Source organism: Lissotriton helveticus, chromosome 7 (genome assembly GCF_964261635.1).
Source record: "Lissotriton helveticus chromosome 7, aLisHel1.1, whole genome shotgun sequence".
NCBI lineage: Eukaryota > Metazoa > Chordata > Amphibia > Caudata > Salamandridae > Lissotriton > Lissotriton helveticus.
The window spans coordinates 583,637,120-583,657,263 of record NC_136068.1 but is presented as its reverse complement, the minus strand read 5'-3'; the positions used below and the strand labels follow the sequence as shown (position 1 = coordinate 583,657,263).

The window sequence follows — 20,144 nt, the reverse complement described above, 5'->3', positions numbered from 1 at the left end:
GCGCAGAACTCACACAAACGTCCAATAACTACTTTCGACATCGACTGCAATACTTTTCGACGCCATCGTTTCCATTCCGGTCATCGAAGTGGGCCATTAGGCCTATCGACGCCGTGCGGCCTACACCACATGGAAAGAACTCCGTTCAAGAGATGCCCGGTATGTCAAGCAAAGTTTCCACATAGCGACCACCACGAGGTCTGAAACCTCTGTCTATCGCCGGAACACGACTAGTCGACCTGCACAGCTTGTGCATCGTTCCGATCGAAGAAAACCATCCGCGATCGGAAACGAAGAAAACCATCCGCGATCGGAAAGCACGTCAACACGAAATGAGGAGATCAGCTCCAGTACCGGAAGACAACTACGACGAAGAGGTTGCCCTCGTTTCCGAAGATGACTCACCTGATCTCCAGATCGTATCAGAGGCAGACGACTCAGATTACTCCATTCCATCGGTTCAGCGCGTGAGTACTCCTGCCCCTGCACCACACATTCTGCCCAAACCGAAGGCAAAGGTCAGCACTCTGCCGAAAGGGCCCAGTCGAGACCGAATACCTGCTTCGAACGCCTCGCTTTCCAGCCCGGCTCCGAAGAAACCAACTAAGCCTTCTAGTGCCTCAACACCGAGCAAGCCTCTGCCATGGGCACCAAAAAATAAAGATGCCTCGGCGCCGAAGCCAAAAGACCCTTCGACACCGAAGCCAAAAGACCCTTCGACACCGAAGCCAAAAGACCCTTCGACACCGAAGCCAAAAGACCCTTCGGCACCGAAGCCAAAAGACCCTTCGGCACCGAAGCCAAAAGACCCTTCGGCACCGAAGCCAAAAGACCCTCCGGCACCGAAGCCAAAAGACCCTCCGGCACCGAAGCCAAAAGACCCTTCGGCACCGAAGCCAAAAGACCCTTCGGCACCGAAGCCAAAAGACCCTTCGGCACCGAAGCCAAAAGACCCTTCGGCACCGAAGCCAAAAGACCCTTCGGCACCGAAGCCAAAAGACCCTTCGGCACCGAAGCCAAAAGACCCTTCGGCACCGAAGCCAAAAGACCCTTCGGCACCGAAGCCAAAAGACCCTTCGGCACCGAAGCCAAAAGACCCTTCGGCACCGAAGCCAAAAGACCCTTCGGCACCGAAGCCAAAAGACCCTTCGGCACCGAAGCCAAAAGACCCTTCGGCACCGAAGCCAAAAGACCCTTCGGCACCGAAGCCAAAAGACCCTTCGGCACCGAAGCCAAAAGACCCTTCGGCACCGAAGCCAAAAGACCCTTCGGCACCGAAGCCAAAAGACCCTTTTGACACCGAAGCCAAAAGACCCTTCGACACCGAAGCCAAAAGACCCTTCGACACCGAAGCCAAAAGACCCTTCGGCACCGAAGCCAAAAGACCCTTCGGCACCGAAGCCAAAAGACCCTCTGGCACCGAAGCCAAAAGACCCTCCGGCACCGAAGCCAAAAGACCCTCCGGCACCGAAGCCAAAAGACCCTCCGGCACCGAAGCCAAAAGACCCTTCGGCACCGAAGCCAAAAGACCCTTCGGCACCGAAGCCAAAAGACCCTTCGGCACCGAAGCCAAAAGACCCTTCGGCACCGAAGCCAAAAGACCCTTCGGCACCGAAGCCAAAAGACCCTTCGGCACCGAAGCCAAAAGACCCTTCGGCACCGAAGCCAAAAGACCCTTCGGCACCGAAGCCAAAAGACCCTTCGGCACCGAAGCCAAAAGACCCTTCGGCACCGAAGCCAAAAGACCCTTCGGCACCGAAGCCAAAAGACCCTTCGGCACCGAAGCCAAAAGACCCTTCGGCACCGAAGCCAAAAGACCCTTCGGCACCGAAGCCAAAAGACCCTTCGGCACCGAAGCCAAAAGACCCTTCGTCACCGAAGCCAAAAGACCCTTCGTCACCGAAGCCAAAAGACCCTTCGTCACCGAAGCCAAAAGACCCTCAGGCACCGAAGCCTAAACCAGTACCGGCACCGAAACCGAAAGCAGCACCGGCTCTGAAAATTTAAGATATTGGCATATCCTTAGCAAATTTGCACGACTTCGAATATGCATCCCAGACTACTCTGCCGGACCATTCGTTGTCGGCTCAAAAGCTGTGTAAATATGTTTGATCACTGAGATGAAGCACTTACCGCTGCCGGCCCAATGGGTTGTAGGCATCAGGCTGTGTCACGCATGTTACTATCAATAAAGGTCTTACAAACTTAAAAAAAACAAGAAAAAAAAACCTGAAGTGGGGCAGGGCTTCTTCCACTAAGGAGGAAACTCCGGTTATAGCTTTTTACCATCTTCAAGAATGTGCAGTATCAAAGAATTTGTGCATTGGAGTTTCACAAGAACTTTTGGTAGGAAGGACATTTCAGCTGGTATGAAGCAAGGGACTCCTACAGAAGAACGCCCAGGGCAAGCTATCTTAGTTGCTCCAGATTTGGCCAGGAGACTGTGGTCCTCAGTCCTGGTTTCTGACTTTTCATCAGGCTACCACTTTGAGAGGACCTCCTTTATCAGCAACAGGGCAGTATCCTCCCTCTGAATCTAAGTGACCTACACCGCCATGCATGAAGATTCATCAGCTATTGATCTGGTTCAATTTGCCGACTGAAATGGTGGATGTCATCCTTGCCATTAGATGCCCTTCACAAAGTCAATTTATGCTGGATTCTTGGACAGATTTGTGAATACAGACCACTTGGAGGCAAAGCGTTCAAATTTTTGTATTTGTTTTGTTTTAAGCAAATCATTTTGGTTTTCACTGTGAAAGGTTAGTTGTCGGCCCTTATGGCCTTTCTACTTTTGCAGGACCAACTATGCTTGTTCAAATCACCTGAGTTAAACCTTTAATAAATCTCCAAAGTTCTCCCATAAACTTTGGAATGCTACATTGAGACCATAACATGGTCTTGATGTTGACATGTGCATGCTTTTCAAATCAGTGCATAGCTGTTTGCTGTGTAACCTTACTTTGAAGTCTGCCTTCCTCATAGTGATGTCAGCTTATTGCCCAAATGACATACTCTCATTGCTATTGCCCTATTTCACCTTTTTCCTGGACAAATTGGTTCTGAGCACACTGGCGACCTTCTTACCAAAGTTGTGAGAAAGTGCCATCTTTCTTGCACTGGTATGACCCAACTTTTCTCTGAACTGCTGATGTGCTTTGACTGAGTGTGCCCTGGGTCCCTGTCAACCAGGTACCCAGGGCCTGTGTTCCTTCCCTGAAAGCTGTGTTGAAACTAAAACCCAATTGGCATCTCTGGCCACCTGTCGGCCCCTAGTGAATGGTATCCTAGGTACCCAGGTCATGGTGACCAGAGAAGACCCCTGAGGACTGCAGCACTTATTGTGCCACCCTCAGGGGCCCTGTACCCTGACACCTACACACTGCCTTTGCAGGCTGAGTGTCTAGGTACAGAACTAAACCAAGAGTTGACATGGCGCACACCCCTGTGTGCCATGCCCACAGAACCCACTGCCCTGGCATACTTCAGTCACCCCTCTAGCTGGGTGCCCTATGCCAGAGGTGTGGGCACAGGTGCATGAGCCATGTGCCCCTACAGTACCCAGGGTCATTCCTGGGCACTGTAAGTGCAGTGATGCCATTAAGAGTATATGGTGCTGGGAGGTTGTCATTATGAACTCCAAAGCACCATAATGGCTACACTGAAGTTTGGTACCAAACTTCTCAGCACATTAAACCCGCACTGATGCCAGTATGGGATTTAATGTAAAATGCACCAGAGCGCTTCTTAGAGATGCCTCCTGAAAACCTAACCTACAATCCACGTCGGGCTGAGTGGCTGCAGAGGCTGCCACACAGCAGACATGTTGCTGGACCCCTGGGTGGAGAGCCCCCTGCTCTCCTGGGCCTGCAACAATGCACATCCTGGGTGAGGTGCTAGGTCTCCTCCCCCAGGATGGGCAGGGGGAAGCGTCAAAGGAATGCCGCCCCTGTGAGCTTCTCCAGACCATTTGCTTTACCCAGCAACAGGCCCCCATCAGTCTTGACCCCCACTCTGGCGGGAAGACTGGCAGGAAAAACTACGTCAGGAAGGGGTGTTTGCTAGCCTGTGCCAACCCCACCCCTCAGGTGGGGGAGACGAGGTGAAGCACGACCCCGGGCTCCGGCCATCTTGAAGGTGGGGAGCCCTGCCCAATCACAGCTAGGATCCTGCCCCCCTCCCACAGGAGAGGAGCAGGCTGAACCTTCCTTCCTCAGATACCGATACCAAAAGAAGAAAGATCAAGAAGAAGACCGGCCGCGCAGCTTTTAACAGGACGACAACAACTGACTTGGCCCCAGCGCTACCGGCCTGTCGATCCTGGAACCTGCTCCTGCCTAAATCCTAACTCCTACAGACAGCAACCTTGGGACACCCAGAGGAACTTCCTGCCTTGACCCTCTTAAAGACTGGGACTCCCATCAGCAGAGGCTCTGCTGCAACAACCCCCCTGGTGCCTGCCATGAAGCTCCGGACCAGCCCATTCTGCACCCGCGGAGCCCGGCCCGTGCCCGAGTGATCCCAGACCACGAGGACGTCCCCCCGGCGACTGGGACCCGAAGTCCAGTGCCCAAAGACCCTCCTCGACGAACCAGACGACACCTGCAGACTCAGAACCAGGGGCCCCCCAACCGCGACCAGCTGAGGGTAAGCTTTTCCGACACCCAAAAACACCCCTGCACCCAGCGCCCTACAGCCCCCTGTGCCCCCTGTGCCTCCCTTTGGGGTACCTACCTGTGCTCCAAGATCCCAATTTACCTCTTGACGTGCTGGTCGCCCCTGGAGAGTCTCCGCCCCCGAGCCTGCAGCCTTTGTTCCCTTTTGACCTTTTCCATTGGATAACATTGAGCGCCCAACGGCTCAAAAGCACCCTGCACCCCGGCGCCCTTGTACCGCTGTCTGTACCACCTTTGTCCTATCCTGCTTCGCCCTTTGCCCTGAGCAAGTGACCAGGAGCCCAGCTCCCACAGCCGTGTGGCCTGCTAGCCAGCAGCCACCAACCAGAGGTCCCCCGTCCCCATTGGATAACATTGGGCCTAACTACCTCTGCACCCGGCCCCCCCTGCTCCGCTGAGATTGAACCAACTGTACCTACCTGACCCTGGGGGACCCCTCAGTCTATGCCCAGAACCACAACTTCACCAGTCGAGTACTCACCAGGAAACCGGAAACTCACTTAACGGCCATTGAATAACATTGACTGGTTCGACTCGAAAAATCTTCTTTCTACTTTAAAAAATTTGAAACATTCATATAAAATCATCTGAATTCCGAAATACTCACCTGTGATCAGGAGAGGAGCCAGTACTGTATCTTGTCGCCCAGTGCTGAAACGCAAAAGTAATCCCTAGCGGGTTTACTAGTAACTTGTATTTTCTCCATAGGAATCCATTGTCCGCTTTTCTATGAAATTTCTTCTGTCTACTTTTAAAAACTAGAAATATTCTTTAAAAATCATACGAAACACTGAAACGTAATTACCTACCTGTTTTGAGTTGAGACCCCAGTACTGGCCCCAGGAGACCAGTACTGGGTTACAAAAGTAACGAGATCGTACTTTGCCTGCAACCTGAATTTTCTCCCATTGGATAACATTGCCAGATTTCTGTTGAAAATTTTCTAACTGTGAACTTTTAAAATAGCTTTTTTTCCTGAAAAATCACTACAATACCTAAAACGTTTTTGCTAAACTATTTCCAGCTTAGACTCCAGGACTGAACCTAGAAGCCAGTCCTGGAATTACCAAAGTAATCTACAAAGTAATCACCTGTGTTTATATAAGGAAATCCATTGAGCTAAATGCTAAATTGTGTAGAATTGTTGCCTACTGCAACCCCTGTACCTATAGTCTTTACAAAGTTTATTGCCTTTCTGCAAAGTACTCATCTGAGACCTCTCATATTGAGAACAGTATATTTTTTTGATTCCTGTTGGTTCTAGAAATAAAACACTATGTTCGAGGCATATGAGCTGCAGATTGTACACGATGCATTAGATCGCCACCTGGTGTTGGGCTCGGATGATTGCAGATTGTTGTCTTCTTGGAAGAAGTCTTTGTAGTCACCAGAGAGGTGACTCCTCCCTTGGACAATACTGCGCATGGGCATCGGCTCAATCCTTAGATTGTTTTTTTCCGCCACTGGGTTCAGATGAAAGTTTCTCCGCTCCGGCCAGAAAAACACTTTTCAGCAACTTCGAAGCGCAGAACTCACACAAACGTCCAATAACTACTTTCGACATCGACTGCAATACTTTTCGACGCCATCGTTTCCATTCCGGTCATCGAAGTGGGCCATTAGGCCTATCGACGCCGTGCGGCCTACACCACATGGAAAGAACTCCGTTCAAGAGATGCCCGGTATGTCAAGCAAAGTTTCCACATAGCGACCACCACGAGGTCTGCAACCTCTGTCTATCGCCGGAACACGACTAGTCGACCTGCACAGCTTGTGCATCGTTCCGATCGAAGAAAACCATCCGCGATCGGAAACGAAGAAAACCATCCGCGATCGGAAAGCACGTCAACACGAAATGAGGAGATCAGCTCCAGTACCGGAAGACAACTACGACGAAGAGGTTGCCCTTGTTTCCGAAGATGACTCACCTGATCTCCAGATCGTATCAGAGGCAGACGACTCAGATTACTCCATTCCATCGGTTCAGCGCGTGAGTACTCCTGCACCACACATTCTGCCCAAACCGAAGGCAAAGGTCAGCACTCTGCCGAAAGGGCCCAGTCGAGACCGAATACCTGCTTCGAACGCCTCGCTTTCCAGCCCGGCTCCGAAGAAACCAACTAAGCCTTCTAGTGCCTCAACACCGAGCAAGCCTCTGCCATGGGCACCAAAAAATAAAGATGCCTCGGCGCCGAAGCCAAAAGACCCTTCGACACCGAAGCCAAAAGACCCTTCGACACCGAAGCCAAAAGACCCTTCGGCACCGAAGCCAAAAGACCCTTCGGCACCGAAGCCAAAAGACCCTCCGGCACCGAAGCCAAAAGACCCTCCGGGACCGAAGCCAAAAGACCCTTCGGCACCGAAGCCAAAAGACCCTTCGGCACCGAAGCCAAAAGACCCTTCGGCACCGAAGCCAAAAGACCCTTCGGCACCGAAGCCAAAAGACCCTTCGGCACCGAAGCCAAAAGACCCTTCGGCACCGAAGCCAAAAGACCCTTCGGCACCGAAGCCAAAAGACCCTTCGGCACCGAAGCCAAAAGACCCTTCGGCACCGAAGCCAAAAGACCCTTCGGCACCGAAGCCAAAAGACCCTTCGGCACCGAAGCCAAAAGACCCTTCGGCACCGAAGCCAAAAGACCCTTCGGCACCGAAGCCAAAAGACCCTTCGGCACCGAAGCCAAAAGACCCTTCGGCACCGAAGCCAAAAGACCCTTCGGCACCGAAGCCAAAAGACCCTTCGGCACCGAAGCCAAAAGACCCTTCGGCACCGAAGCCAAAAGACCCTTCGTCACCGAAGCCAAAAGACCCTTCGTCACCGAAGCCAAAAGACCCTCAGGCACCGAAGCCTAAACCAGTACCGGCACTGAAACCGAAAGCAGCACCGGCTCTGAAGCAGTCTACTTCTACACCTTCGACGCCGAAGAACTCAAAGCCTGATTCCGAGGTGCCCAAATCCTCGAACATGCCTACAAAGCCGAAAACAACACCTTCGGCACCAAAAAATATGCCACAGGACGTTATACCACCTCCCAAGGCTAAAGACACACGTCAACCTCCTCAGGAACTGAAAAACTCGATGCCTAAGAAGGTTGTAGAGCAGGAAGAACTGTTTAGACCAGATCCTCGACAAAAGAAGATGTACATAGACCCCAAAACAGGTTCTGTAGGTGCTACACCGCACAAGAAGAGACCAGCAGATGCACCACCCACACATGTGGTACCTGCCAAAAAGGACTGTGCAACATCTCCTATGCACCCTTCCTCTCCTACACCTTTCTTTCCTTCTTCTCCTGTTCCTCCTCGCATATCACCTCAAATCTCTTCTGTGCATTCTCCATTATCACATTCCCCACAGCAGAATGATGATGAATACAATTTGGCTGGGGGGGGGGGGAATGACATGCAAGACCCTGATTCATACCAGGTAGATGATGGTGTATGGGATTTTACAAACCCACAAAATGTGCCTGACATCCCTGAACCTCAGTCATACCCATCAAAGCCTTCCCCTCCAGGAGATACCATTGGTTTTGGTCAGCTGTTGAACAGATGCATTCCGATAGCATACAAGATGATTTTCAACTAGATACCTTTGAGCAGTCTCAGCGGTCTGATCAAATTCCTCCCATGATCAAGGGGGTTATAAAACACGCTCCAGAGGTATTTAAAGACCCTGTACGTTCTAGAATATTAAACCCTAGAATCGAGAAGAAATATAGACCAGCACCCACAGATCCCGTCTACATTAAAGGACATCTGCCACTAGACTCATTAGTTGTGGCCAATGCTAGGAAGAGGGCAAACTCTCAAACTTCTGGCGAAGCACCCCCACTTGACAAAAAATCGAAAGTAATTGACACGTCAGATTAGAGAATAGCTGCACAAGCTACAAACTTCTGGCGTATAGCAAATACACAAGCCCTCCTCTCTCGTTACGATAGTGCTCATTATGACCAATTAGAAAAACTACTTGAGCACCTACCAGATCAGTACAAAGATCAAGCAAATGACCTTATACAGGGAGGCAAGTTAATATCCAATGCCTCAATAAAATGCGCGCTAGACAGAGCATATAGAGCTGTAAACACCAGTGTCATACTCAGGAGACATGCGTGGTTACGCATTTCAGGGTTTAAACAAGAAGTGCAAACCACCATTTTAAACCAACCATTTAACAGAACCAGTTATTTGGCCCAGAAGTAGACACTACGCTGGAAAAAATGAAGAAAGATACGGACACCGCAAAGTCTATGGGGGCTTTACAGTCCACACCAGCTAGAAGCTCCTTTCATCGCTCCTCCTACAGAGAAGGCTCCAAACAAACTGGAGCAGACACTACAACATCTTTCAAATCCCAAACATCCTCTAACAAGGGATACTTTGGAGGAGGATACAGAGGCAATAATAACAAAGGAAGAGGTTGTGGTAACAATAACAACCGATCCTCTTCCACCACAAAACAGTGACTTCCCTCTTCTCCCCCCACAGCATTCCACTCCTGTAGGGGGCAGATTAACACAGTTCCTACCTGTTTGGAACTCCATTACAACAGACAAGTGGGTAAGACAAACTATCCAACATGGCTATTGCCTGGAACTTAGAGCAACCCCTCCACACATACCTCCCAGGCAGCGTCCAACGTCTACAGACCATCTGACTCTGCTTCAACAGGAGGTTCTATCACTTCTACAAAAAGATGCTATTCAGATAGTTCCTTTAAATGAACAAGGAACAGGGGTTTACTCGCTGTACTTTCTAATTCCCAAAAAGGACGGAACACTAAGGCCAATTCTCGACCTCAGGCCCCTCAACCATTACATACAATCAGATCATTTTCATATGATCACTGTACAACAAGCGCTTCCACTGCTGCAACAAGGCGGCTTCCTTACAACACTAGATCTAAAGGACGCCTACTTCCATATCTCCAGACATCCTGCCCACAGAAAGTATCTAAGGTTTATACTGGAAGGACAACACTACCAGTTCAAAGTCCTCCCATTCGGAGTGACAACCGCACCAAGAGTATTCACAAAATGCCTAGCAGTGGTAGCAGCACATCTCAGAAGACAACAAATACATATCTTCCCTTATCTGGACGACTGGCTCATAAAAGCCAAGCCATTCAATCAGTGTGTTCAACACACACATCAGACAATTCAAACATTGCACGACTTAGGGTTTACAATAAACTACACCAAGTCGCACCTGCAGCCTTCGCATGTGCATCAGTATCTAGGGGCTACAATAAACACGTCTACAGCTCTAGCGTATCCCAGTCCAGCAAAGATACAGAGCATTCAAGCCTTAGTCACAGCTTTTCAACACCAACAATCTCTGCAAGCCAGGGTGTTTATGAGACTAATAGGCATGATGGCATCTTGCATCTTCATAGTACCACACGCACAATTGCAAATGCGCCCATTACAAGAATGCCTAGCACAACAGTGGAACCAAGCTCAAGGTCAACTAACAGACCTGGTGTTGGTAGACAGCCGCACGCATCGCTCTCTGCAGTTGTGGAACACCAAAAACTTGACAAAGGGGCGGCCGTTCCTCGAGCCTATTCCACAAGTAGTGCTCACAACAGACGCATCCCTCACAGGGTGGGGAGTCCATCCATTACATCACACAACTCGGGGCCTATGGACCAATCAACAAAAACTGCTCCATATCAACCATCTAGAGCTGCTAGCAATATTCTTAGCACTGAAGACTTTTCAACTTCAAGTACAAAACAAAGCTGTCCTAATCCGGCCGGACAATATGACAGCCATGTACTATATACAAAAACAGGGGGGGACACACTCTCTGCAATTGTCCCAACTTGCACAGAACATTTAGAGATGGGCCATTCCTCAAAACATTTATCTGTTAGCGGAACACCTTCCAGGAGTTCACAATCTGATAGCAGATCTGTTAAGTCGGCAGTCACAACAGATTCACGAATGGGAACTACATCTACAAGTTCTTCAGCCATTCTTCCAAAGGTGGGGGCACCCACACATAGATCATTTTGCCACACACCAAAACGCAAAATGCCCAGCCTTCGCCGCCAGGTTTCCACACCCACTGTCCGAAGGCAATGCGATATGAACGAACTGGTCAGGCTGATTTGCGTACGCTTTTCCGCCTCTACCACTCATTCCATTAGTAGTGCGCAAGCTCAAACAACAGTCTCACACTGATCCTAGTAGTTCCCACATGGGCACGCCAACCGTGGTTCACCACACTACTAGATCTCTCTCTAGTACCACATCAAAAGCTACGGCTCACACCCTCCCTGTTAACACAGAACCGTGGAGAAATAAGACACCCAGTCCCCAACCAACTGAATTTGGCGATCTGGCTCCTGAAGTCTTGGAGTTTTGTTATCTAAACCTACCACCAGACTGTATGAACATCATTAAAGAGGCTAGGAGACCCACTACCAGAGCGTGTTATGCCGCTAAATGGAAAAGATTTGCCATGTATTGCAACAATAATCAAATTGTTCCCCTGGATGCTTCCATCCAAAATATAATTTGCTACCTTTTACATTTACAAAGGTCTAATTTTGCATATTCTTCCATACACCTGCACCTTGCAGCAATTGCAGCCTATTTACAAAATAGGCAACATCTGTCTCTCTTCAGAGTACCTGCAATCAAAGCATTCATGGAAGGATTAGAAAAAATAATCCCACCCAGATTGCCACCTTCTCCTGTGTGGAACCTCAATCTTGTCCTTACAAGACTCATGGGGCCCCATTTCGAGCCGCTACATAAATGTGAACTGCAATTCCTAAAATGGAAAACAGCTTTCCTTGTTGCCATTACTTCTCTCAGAAGAGTAAGTGAGATACAAGCTTTCACTACACAAGATCCATTTTTTCAAATACATCCTAACAAAGTGGTTCTTAGATCTAATCCAAAATATCTTTCAAAGGTTATCACTCCTTTTCCCCTAAATAAATCCGTAGTTACCTGTGTTTTTCCAAAACCCAGACTCTGTAGCGGAAAGGGCTTTACACACATTAGATGTTAAGAGGGCTCTCTTATACTATATAGATAGAACTAAATCCTTTCGAAAGACAAAATAACTTTTGTATCTTTCTCTCCTCCACACAAAGGCAACCCCATCTCAAAGGGAGGGATTTCAAGGTGGATTGTAAAGTGTATACAAATAAGCTATATTAAAGCTAAACGTACATTAACAGTTCCTCCTAGAGCGCACTCTACTCGCAAACTAGGAGCCTCAATGGCTTTCTTAGGAAACATACCCCTAGAGGACATATGCAAGGCAGCAACATGGTCTACTCCACACACATTCACCAAACACTATTGTGTTGATGTGCAAGCCAAGCAGCAAGCTGCTGTAGGCCAAGCTGTCCTTATTGTCCAAGGAAGGAGTCACCTATCTCGTGACTACAAAGACTTCTTCCAAAAAGACAATCTGCAATCATCTGAGCCCAACACCAGGTGGCGATCTAATGCATAGTGTACAACTCTGCAGCTCTACATGCCAAGAACAGATGCATACTGGTAAGTAGCATTTTCCATATCTTTTGATATAAAAACAATTGGCCTGGAATTCAGTCGTTGAGTGTGTAAAACCTTTTGCTGACTGAGTGTGTTACAACACATGGTTTACACTGTCCTCTGGTACTGCCTTACTGCTCGACCAAGCTACCACTTTAGAGAGTAAGTTCACACCTGGCTTTAACCTCTGTTATACCTCTGGGGTTTGTGGACTCGATACACAATGTACCTTATTCTGGTCCAGTATATATAGAGCCACTTTCTCACAAAAGCAATGGCTACTTTTCGTTTAGGCCTTTAATCTTCTGCATAGACCGTACCAAGTATTGAGTGAAGGATCAGCTTTTTGTGGGTTTCTTTGCAGCAAAGGTAGAGATGGTCGAGCAGAAGAGTATGTTGTCTAGGTGGATAGTCCTTTGCATCAAGATCTACCACACACTGGCTGAGAAGCAGCCCCCCCCCCCCCCCCCCAAAACAAAAGACCTGAGGGCCTACTCTACCAAGCCAAGGCTGCAAAAACTATGTTGGCACGAGGGGTGCCTGTGCTTGATCTGCCAGACTGTGACATGGGGTCCGTTGCATATGTTTATGAAGTAGTCCTGCCCTGATAGCTTAGTCCGGAGGGAAGGACAATATGCCGTTAGGTTCTGCAGGACTTCTTAGTTGGCGTCCACTCCACACCCTCCACCTTTGGGAGCAACTGGTTTAGTACCTATTCTAAGGTGGGAGATTTGTGACTAGAAGTATTCTTCAGAAAAGCAAGTTACTTACCATCAGTAACTTTTTATCTGGTGGATAGGGAAAATATAATCTAACGTTGGCACACAAGGGTGGTGCTTCTATTCAGTTCCGTTCTGTCACTCCTGGGTGATACGGAGCTCGTGCAGAGCTGCACAGTTCCACTTTTTGGTGCAGGGGAGAAATGCTGGGAAACTTCCCAGTTCCAAGCTGATGTTACCAGAGAGAAATAAGATATATATAGGCGGGGCATAAAAGTGAGAACAATTAGCTGAACCCACTCACGAACATTTGCATGATTGAGGCGTCACCTCTGAAGAAGTTTGCAGCCCAAACGAAACGCGCCAGGTGCCTCATACTGCAATAAAAGTCTGTCTGCCAAATCTGGATACCGTGTGCGTCTCACAAACTCCTTTCAATAGGGAGAGAAAAGCGGATATATATGTATGTATGTATGTATGTATGTATATGTATGTATGTATATATATGTATGTATGTATATATGTATGTATGTATGTGTATATATATATGTATATATGTATGTATGTATGTATGTGTATATATATGTATGTATGTATATATGTATGTATATATGTATGTATGTATATATGTATGTATATATATATGTATGTATATACACAAACTGGGTGGCGCAATTCGATCAGAAGGTTGTTCAATACCTTTTTGCAACCCACCCACACTGAGCTCGCACCTTCCACATATTAATACTGCTATTTAGTCCATGTACAGCACTTGAATCAAGAAGAGCTTCAGCTACAGGATAATGTTAATTACCTTAAACGATTGTTATGTCGCTTTTCTGAATGCAAATAGCACCCACCTACCTCCCCAGGTGAAAGTGTTAGGGGGTGAGCCAAAAGATGAACACTTAAAACTAACACAACTAAACAATATAAGATTCAAGTCCACACAACAGGTTAAAAAAAAAATATCTGAAGATGGTGACTTCTAATTTGGGGCATTGTGGGCTCCTGTTCGACATCACTGGGTTTGACTACTCTACATATCTGGTTGACTACTAGAGCGGAAAATGAGGATATGTAGTAACTGTTTACAGATCGAACCAATAGTTGAATGAATAATGTTGCAAAAAAAATATGTACCCATGGTTGCAAGGGATTGGTTCTTCAGACATTTTGTTTTTGCAGCCTTATGGGATGGCTTTTAACCTACAAGCTCACTGTGTTGAGGTCATTAATCCCAGATTTAGCATGCCAGCCCTCTTATTCTTCATGAATGTCCTTCTAGATTGACAATTATTCCTATAATTGATAGGTCCAGTATGTTTTCAGAACTGTTTCAGAATTTTTTTTATTTGTCGACAAGGGTGGAGTCCTTATTAGTCACTGTAAAGCTATCACTGGATTCCTCTTTACATCCTCGCTTTCATGTTGTGCATGCTCCTAGATAAGTTTTAATTTACTTTGAGAAAGTTGTGTAAATGGCACAACAGGCAGGAGACTAGGTAGTCTGTAAGTTATTACTGTGGGGTGTGTAGCTTCATTTAACACTGGCTTTCAACTAGCAGAGTTTCTTAAAGATTTTGACTGGTAACGTGCTTTCTTTTAATTCTTCTTTTTTTTTGTTGGTAGGGTGCCAAAGGCAAGGCCAGTTTGCCCAACTTTCTGGATCATATAATTGCCTCAGTGGTGGAAAACAAAAAAACGTCTGATGCTGCTAAACGAGGCAGCAACCCTGTTGAGCCCCAGAAGGATACAAAGGAGATGGTGATGGGGCTGAATGTGCTAGACCCGCACACTTCGCATTCTTGGTTGTGCGAAGGAAGACTTCTATGTCTGCACGACCCCAGCAACAAAAACAACTGGAAAATATTCAGAGAATGTTGGAAACAGGGCCAGGTATAGTACATAGGGGGCAGTGACTAAATGTGCTACATATTTATCAGAGCTTGAAGTCAACAATATCGTTTTCAAGCATGTGATACTACCCAGATTAATATTTCCTACAGATGAGTAGACCAGTATCCCTACCGCATTTCATTTTTTATCTTCCATTTAACAATATCTTTGTCTGTTTACGTAGATCTAGAAATGCACTGTCAATACCACAGGGGAGTACTAGAAGGTGGGGGAGCTGACCTGTAGCTATTTATCTTTAGAGCTTGTTTTTCATCATAGGGGTCCTTTTCTGCTGCTTTTTAGTTTCTTGTAACATGTTATAAACCTACCCTGTCTTGCTCTGCCTCTACCTCCTACTTTCTCTTCCATTATCGCTCTAATGCAGCACTTTTTGCTATACGCCACTGTGCGGAAGAACTTCTATTACACCAAGGAAAAGTTGAAGGAGTATTTCTTAATAACAACCTATCTGAAAGAGACACGTTAGTATTAGATTCCTTACCTTAGAATATCCCCAGGCGTCAGACTGGATCCGGAAATTTTTGCATAGCAGTACCCTTGCGCGTCGGTAGGCGTCGTCTGCGGCTCCGCGTCCGTCGTCGGCGTCGTGGGCGCCGTGATGACGTCGTCGGAGTACTTAGACGCCGCCTCCGCGTGCTGACGTCAGTTCTTCTTTTTTCCGCGCCAGCAAGCGCAGATCTGGAAAAAGCAGTAACCCTAGTCAATTTTGACTAAACTTTTTTGATCCTTTTTGATTACTATTTCGAAGTCTCTCGACTCCGAAAAGGTGCCGATAGGGATGCCCAGCTTCAAACCTTGTGACGATTGCGACCGGCTGATGTCGGCCACGGATCCTCACCGCGTCTGTTTGTCGTGTTTGGGCGTCGACCACGACGACCAGGCCTGCTCCGACTGCCGGGCCCTCTCTTCGAAAGCCAGGCGGGAGCGGTCCCGTAGGCGCCTCGAACTCCGGCAGTCGGCCCCGCGCCGTGAGAGGTCCCGATCCCATGGGAGGTCGAGGGACAGGTCGCGGGCCCGGAGCCACCACAGCTCCGAGAGTAGGCCGCACTCCTCCGGGTCGAAGTCGTCGTCAGGTAAGAGGCACAAGAAGTCCAAGCGGCGTCATCGCTCCTCGGACTCCCCCCGACGCTCGCGCGATGCGGCCGGGGGTTCGGGTGACACCGCCCACGCGGCTCCGTCGGGGTCGCGGGCGCCGCGTCCAGCCCCATACCCTACGGTCCCTGGGCTCAACGCGTCGCCGGAGGTCGAGCGCTTCCTCATGGCCATGAGGAAACTCTCCTCCGACGGGCTCCGCGGCGCCTCCGGGCCCAGCGGACCCGTCTGGGAGCCCTAGCGGGTTGGCGGCTCCGGCCCCGACGCCATCGGGTGCTTTGGCCCCGACGCCGACGATGCCTTCAGGCCCGGCGCCGCAGGTCCCTGTTATCCCGACGCCGCCGGCGCCTTCGGGCCCGGCGCCGAGGGGTCCAGTTGTTCTGACGCCGCCGGCGCCTTCGGGCTCGGCGCCGCAGGACGCCGCTGGTCCTCCTTCGGGATCTGGTTCGTCACCGGTGGATCTGACGACCTCCCCGGCGTCGGACCCTCAGGTGTCGCCTCCGGTGCCGTCCTCGGGCGGCGCCGACCCCGGGCGGCGCCGACCCCGGTCCTCCTTCCGTTCCTGTTCGGCCGTCGGGACGGCCCCGTTGGGCGCCGCTCCAGACGCCGTTGGGTGATTTTCACTTTTATGAACAGGCCCCATTGGTTGAGGACCCTGAATTTCAGGAGATGGGTGAAGGAGAGGACTGGGAGGGGTCTGAGGACCCTCTGACCAGGGAGTGTCAGTCTCGTGAGGACTGGACAGAAGACCTTTGGGAGGCCAGTGGCCTGGACACCTCTCCAGACACTGGGTTTGTCTCCCCTCCTACCGTGGCTTCGGAGGAGGGGGCAACATATGGTGTGGTGCTGATGAGGGCTGCCAAGGCCTTGGGCCTTGAGCTCCCCGTCGCGGCCGTGAGGACTAACCTCCTCACTGAGGTCCTTAAACTGCAGTCAAGCTCGGCCGAGCCTCTGCTGCCTTTTAATGAGGCCTTGACCGACGTTCTGCTGGGCACTTGGTCCAAGCCCGCTACGGGTTCGCCCGTAGATAGGAACGTGGCCAGACGCCACCGCCCGGCCCCGGGCGACCCATGTTTTCTGTCCTCCCACCCTACCCCCGAGAGCCTGGTCATCCAGGCCTCCGATTCCCAGACCGCATTCCCGTCCGCACCCCCGGACCGGGAATCCAAGAGGTATGACCAGTATGGGAAGAAGATCTTCTCCTCTATTAGCCTCGGCCTGCGGTCTTCTAACACCGCCTGCCTCTTGGGACGTTACACCCACTCTGTGTGGGATAAGGTCGCGGAAGTGCTGCCAGAGTGTCCGTTGGAGGTACGGGCCAAACTCGGCCAAGCCCTTGTGGAGGGCCGGGATGCAACCAAATATTCCATCCGGTGTGGGCTGGATACCACTGACTCGCTGGGTAGAGCGATGGCGACGACGGTGGCGGTCAGACGCCACGCCTGGCTGAGGTCCGCCAACTTCTCGGCAGATGTCCAGAGCACGCTCATGGACATGCCGTTCGATGGCCGTCGCATCTTTGGCGACAAGGCAGACCATGCGCTTGAGCGTTTTAAGGACTCCAGGGCTACGGCCAAGTCCTTAGGCCTATCGGGCCAGCGCCAGCAATCGTCTGCCTATCACTCCTTTCGTGGCCACGGAAGGGGTGCGCCCACACGTGCCGCCAGCCACGCACCGCAGGGCAATACCCAACGCGGTGGCGGCCGTGGGAACCGCCGTCCTGGTGGTCGGGGGCAGCGGCGAGGTCAGTCCACACCTTCCCCCGCAGCATCCGCCTCTAAACCCTCCTAGTCCGTGCTTTCATGCCCATGTGACGCCAGTGGGAGGCAGGGTTCGCCATCACCACCTTCACTGGCGCACTCACGTCGGACAGGTGGGTGCTGCAAATCGTCCGAAGGGGCTACTCCCTCCCCTTCGAGGCGACTCCTCCAGCCATGCCACCGCAGAACCACCGTGTATCGGGGGCTCACTTGCAACTTCTGCGGGAGGAAGTTACGGCCCTCTTGGCCAAGGGGGCCATCGAGCGCATTCCTGGGCCAGAAGTAGGGTGTGGTTGCTACTCCCACTACTTTCTGGTACCCAAGAAGGGCAAAGGGGGCCTACGCCCTATCTTGGACCTACGGAACGTCAACGGTTTCCTCCGGAAGGAGAAGTTCAAGATGCTGACACTGGCTCAGGTCCTGGCTGCCCTGGACCCAGGAGACTGGATGGTAGCGTTGGACTTGCAGGACGCTTATTTTCATATCCCCGTCCTGCCTGCCCACCGGCGCTACCTGCGGTTCATGGTGGGCCACGAGCACTTTCAGTTTACCGTGCTCCCCTTCGGCCTTACCAGCGCCCCACGGGTGTTCACGAAAGTGATGGCGGTGGTCGCAGCTCATCTGCGCAGGTTAGGGGTTTCAGTCTTCCCCTACCTCGACGACTGGTTGTTGAAGGCGGGCTCGCCCCAGACAGTCGTCCACAACCTCCAGATGACGGCAGACCTCCTGCACCAGCTGGGGTTCTCCATCAATGTGGCGAAGTCACACCTGTGTCCCTCTCAGAAGCTCCTCTTCATCAGAGCGGTTCTGGACTCGGCGAGGTTTCGGGTTTATCCGCCCGAACAGCGGGTGCCGCGATATTCAGGCTCTGATTCCCATCTTTCAGCCGTTATCCCGGGTTTCGGTCAGGTTGACGCTGCGGCTTCTGGGGCTGATGGCCTCCTGCATCCTACTGGTGCATCACGCCAGGTGGCGGATGCTGGCTCTGCAGTGGGACCTGAAGTTTCAGTGGGCCCAGCATCAGGGCAACCTATCCGACCACGTCCTGATCTCGGAGGGCACTGCGAGACAGCTGCAGTGGTGGCTTACGGACCGCGATTGGGCCAGCGGCAGATCCCTCTCCCTTCCCCAACCGGAGCACTAGTTGTGACGGACGCGTCCCTCCAGGGCTGGGGAGGCCACATGGGAGAGGCGTAGATCAGAGGCCTCTGGTCTCCGGCGGAGACCCGGCTCCACATCAACCTGTTGGAGCTCAGGGCGATTCGTCTAGCGCTGGAGGCATTCCTCCCCTCTGTCCGGGGGAGTGTAGTGCAGGTGTTCACGGACAACACCACCGCCATGTGGTACTGCAACAAACAAGGCGGGGTGGGGTCGTGGATCCTTTGTCAAGAGGCTCTTCGCCTTTGGCAATGGCTGGAACGCCAGGGCGTGACCCTGGTGGCTCAACACCTGGCAGGTTCTCTGAACGCCAGGGCGGACGAGCTCAGCCGTCGGTGCATGATGGATCACGAATGGCGTCTGAACTCGGACGTGGCGCAAGGCCTCTTTCAGCGATGGGGAGAGCCTTGGTTAGATCTATTCGCTACCGAAGAGAACGCGCATCATCAGTTCTGCGCGTTAGAATTTCCAAGGCGGCACTCGCTCGGAGACGCTTTTCGTCGCGAGTGGAGTTGCGGTCTGTTGTACGCCTTTCCGCCTATACCACTTCTGCCCAGAGTGCTGAAGAAGATCAAGCGCGACCGGGCCCAAGTCATCCTTGTGGCTCCGGACTGGGCACGAAGGTACTGGTATCCAGAGCTACTCAGTATGTCAGTCGATCCCCCGGTTCGTCTGCCTCTTCAGGAGGACCTTCTGTCGCAGCAGCAGGGGAGGGTCCTCCACCCGAACCTGTCCAGTCTCCACCTCCATGCTTGGAGATTGAGCGGCGACAGTTGAGGCCATTTCACTTGCCTCCTGAAGTCTGTAACATCATTCTGGCAGCCAGGCGTCCCTCCACAAAGTCGGTATACGCCTGCAGGTGGAACAGATTTGTGGCATGGTGCACAGCAAAGGCTGTGGATCCACTTTCTGCCCCTCTTTCTGAGGTTCTTCCCTTCCTTCTTTCTCTTGCCCAGCAGGGCTCTGCTCTGGGCACTATCAAGGGCTACCTTTCTGCCCTTTCAGCCTTTCTCAGGCTACCTGATCAGCCTTCTTTGTTCAAGTCCCCTATTGTTAACAGATTTCTTAAGGGCATCACTCACACGTTTCCTCCTGTTCCGTTTGTGATGCCTCAGTGGGACTTGAACCTGGTTTTAACATTCCTGATGTGCGCTGCCTTTGAGCCACTTCGCAACTGTCCTCTTCGCCTTCTGACGTTGAAGACTGCTTTCCTGGTTGCCATCACCTCTGCCAGGAGAGTGAGTGAGCTCCAGGCTCTTTCTTGTACTCCACCTTTCCTTTCTGTCCATCCGGAGAAAG

The 20,144-nt window shown here is 51.0% G+C and overlaps 1 protein-coding gene across 1 annotated transcript in view; it reads left to right on the top strand.

Moving 5' to 3' along the window:
- The window catches only part of KDM3B (lysine demethylase 3B), a 1,181,011-nt gene that overhangs the window by 711,459 nt on the left and 449,408 nt on the right, over positions 1 to 20,144 (top strand). Inside the window, exon 16 of the mRNA XM_078652703.1 lies at positions 14,548 to 14,814. Within this exon, the coding sequence (XP_078508829.1) occupies positions 14,548 to 14,814 (267 nt within the window). The remainder of the gene's footprint in view (positions 1 to 14,547; positions 14,815 to 20,144) is intronic.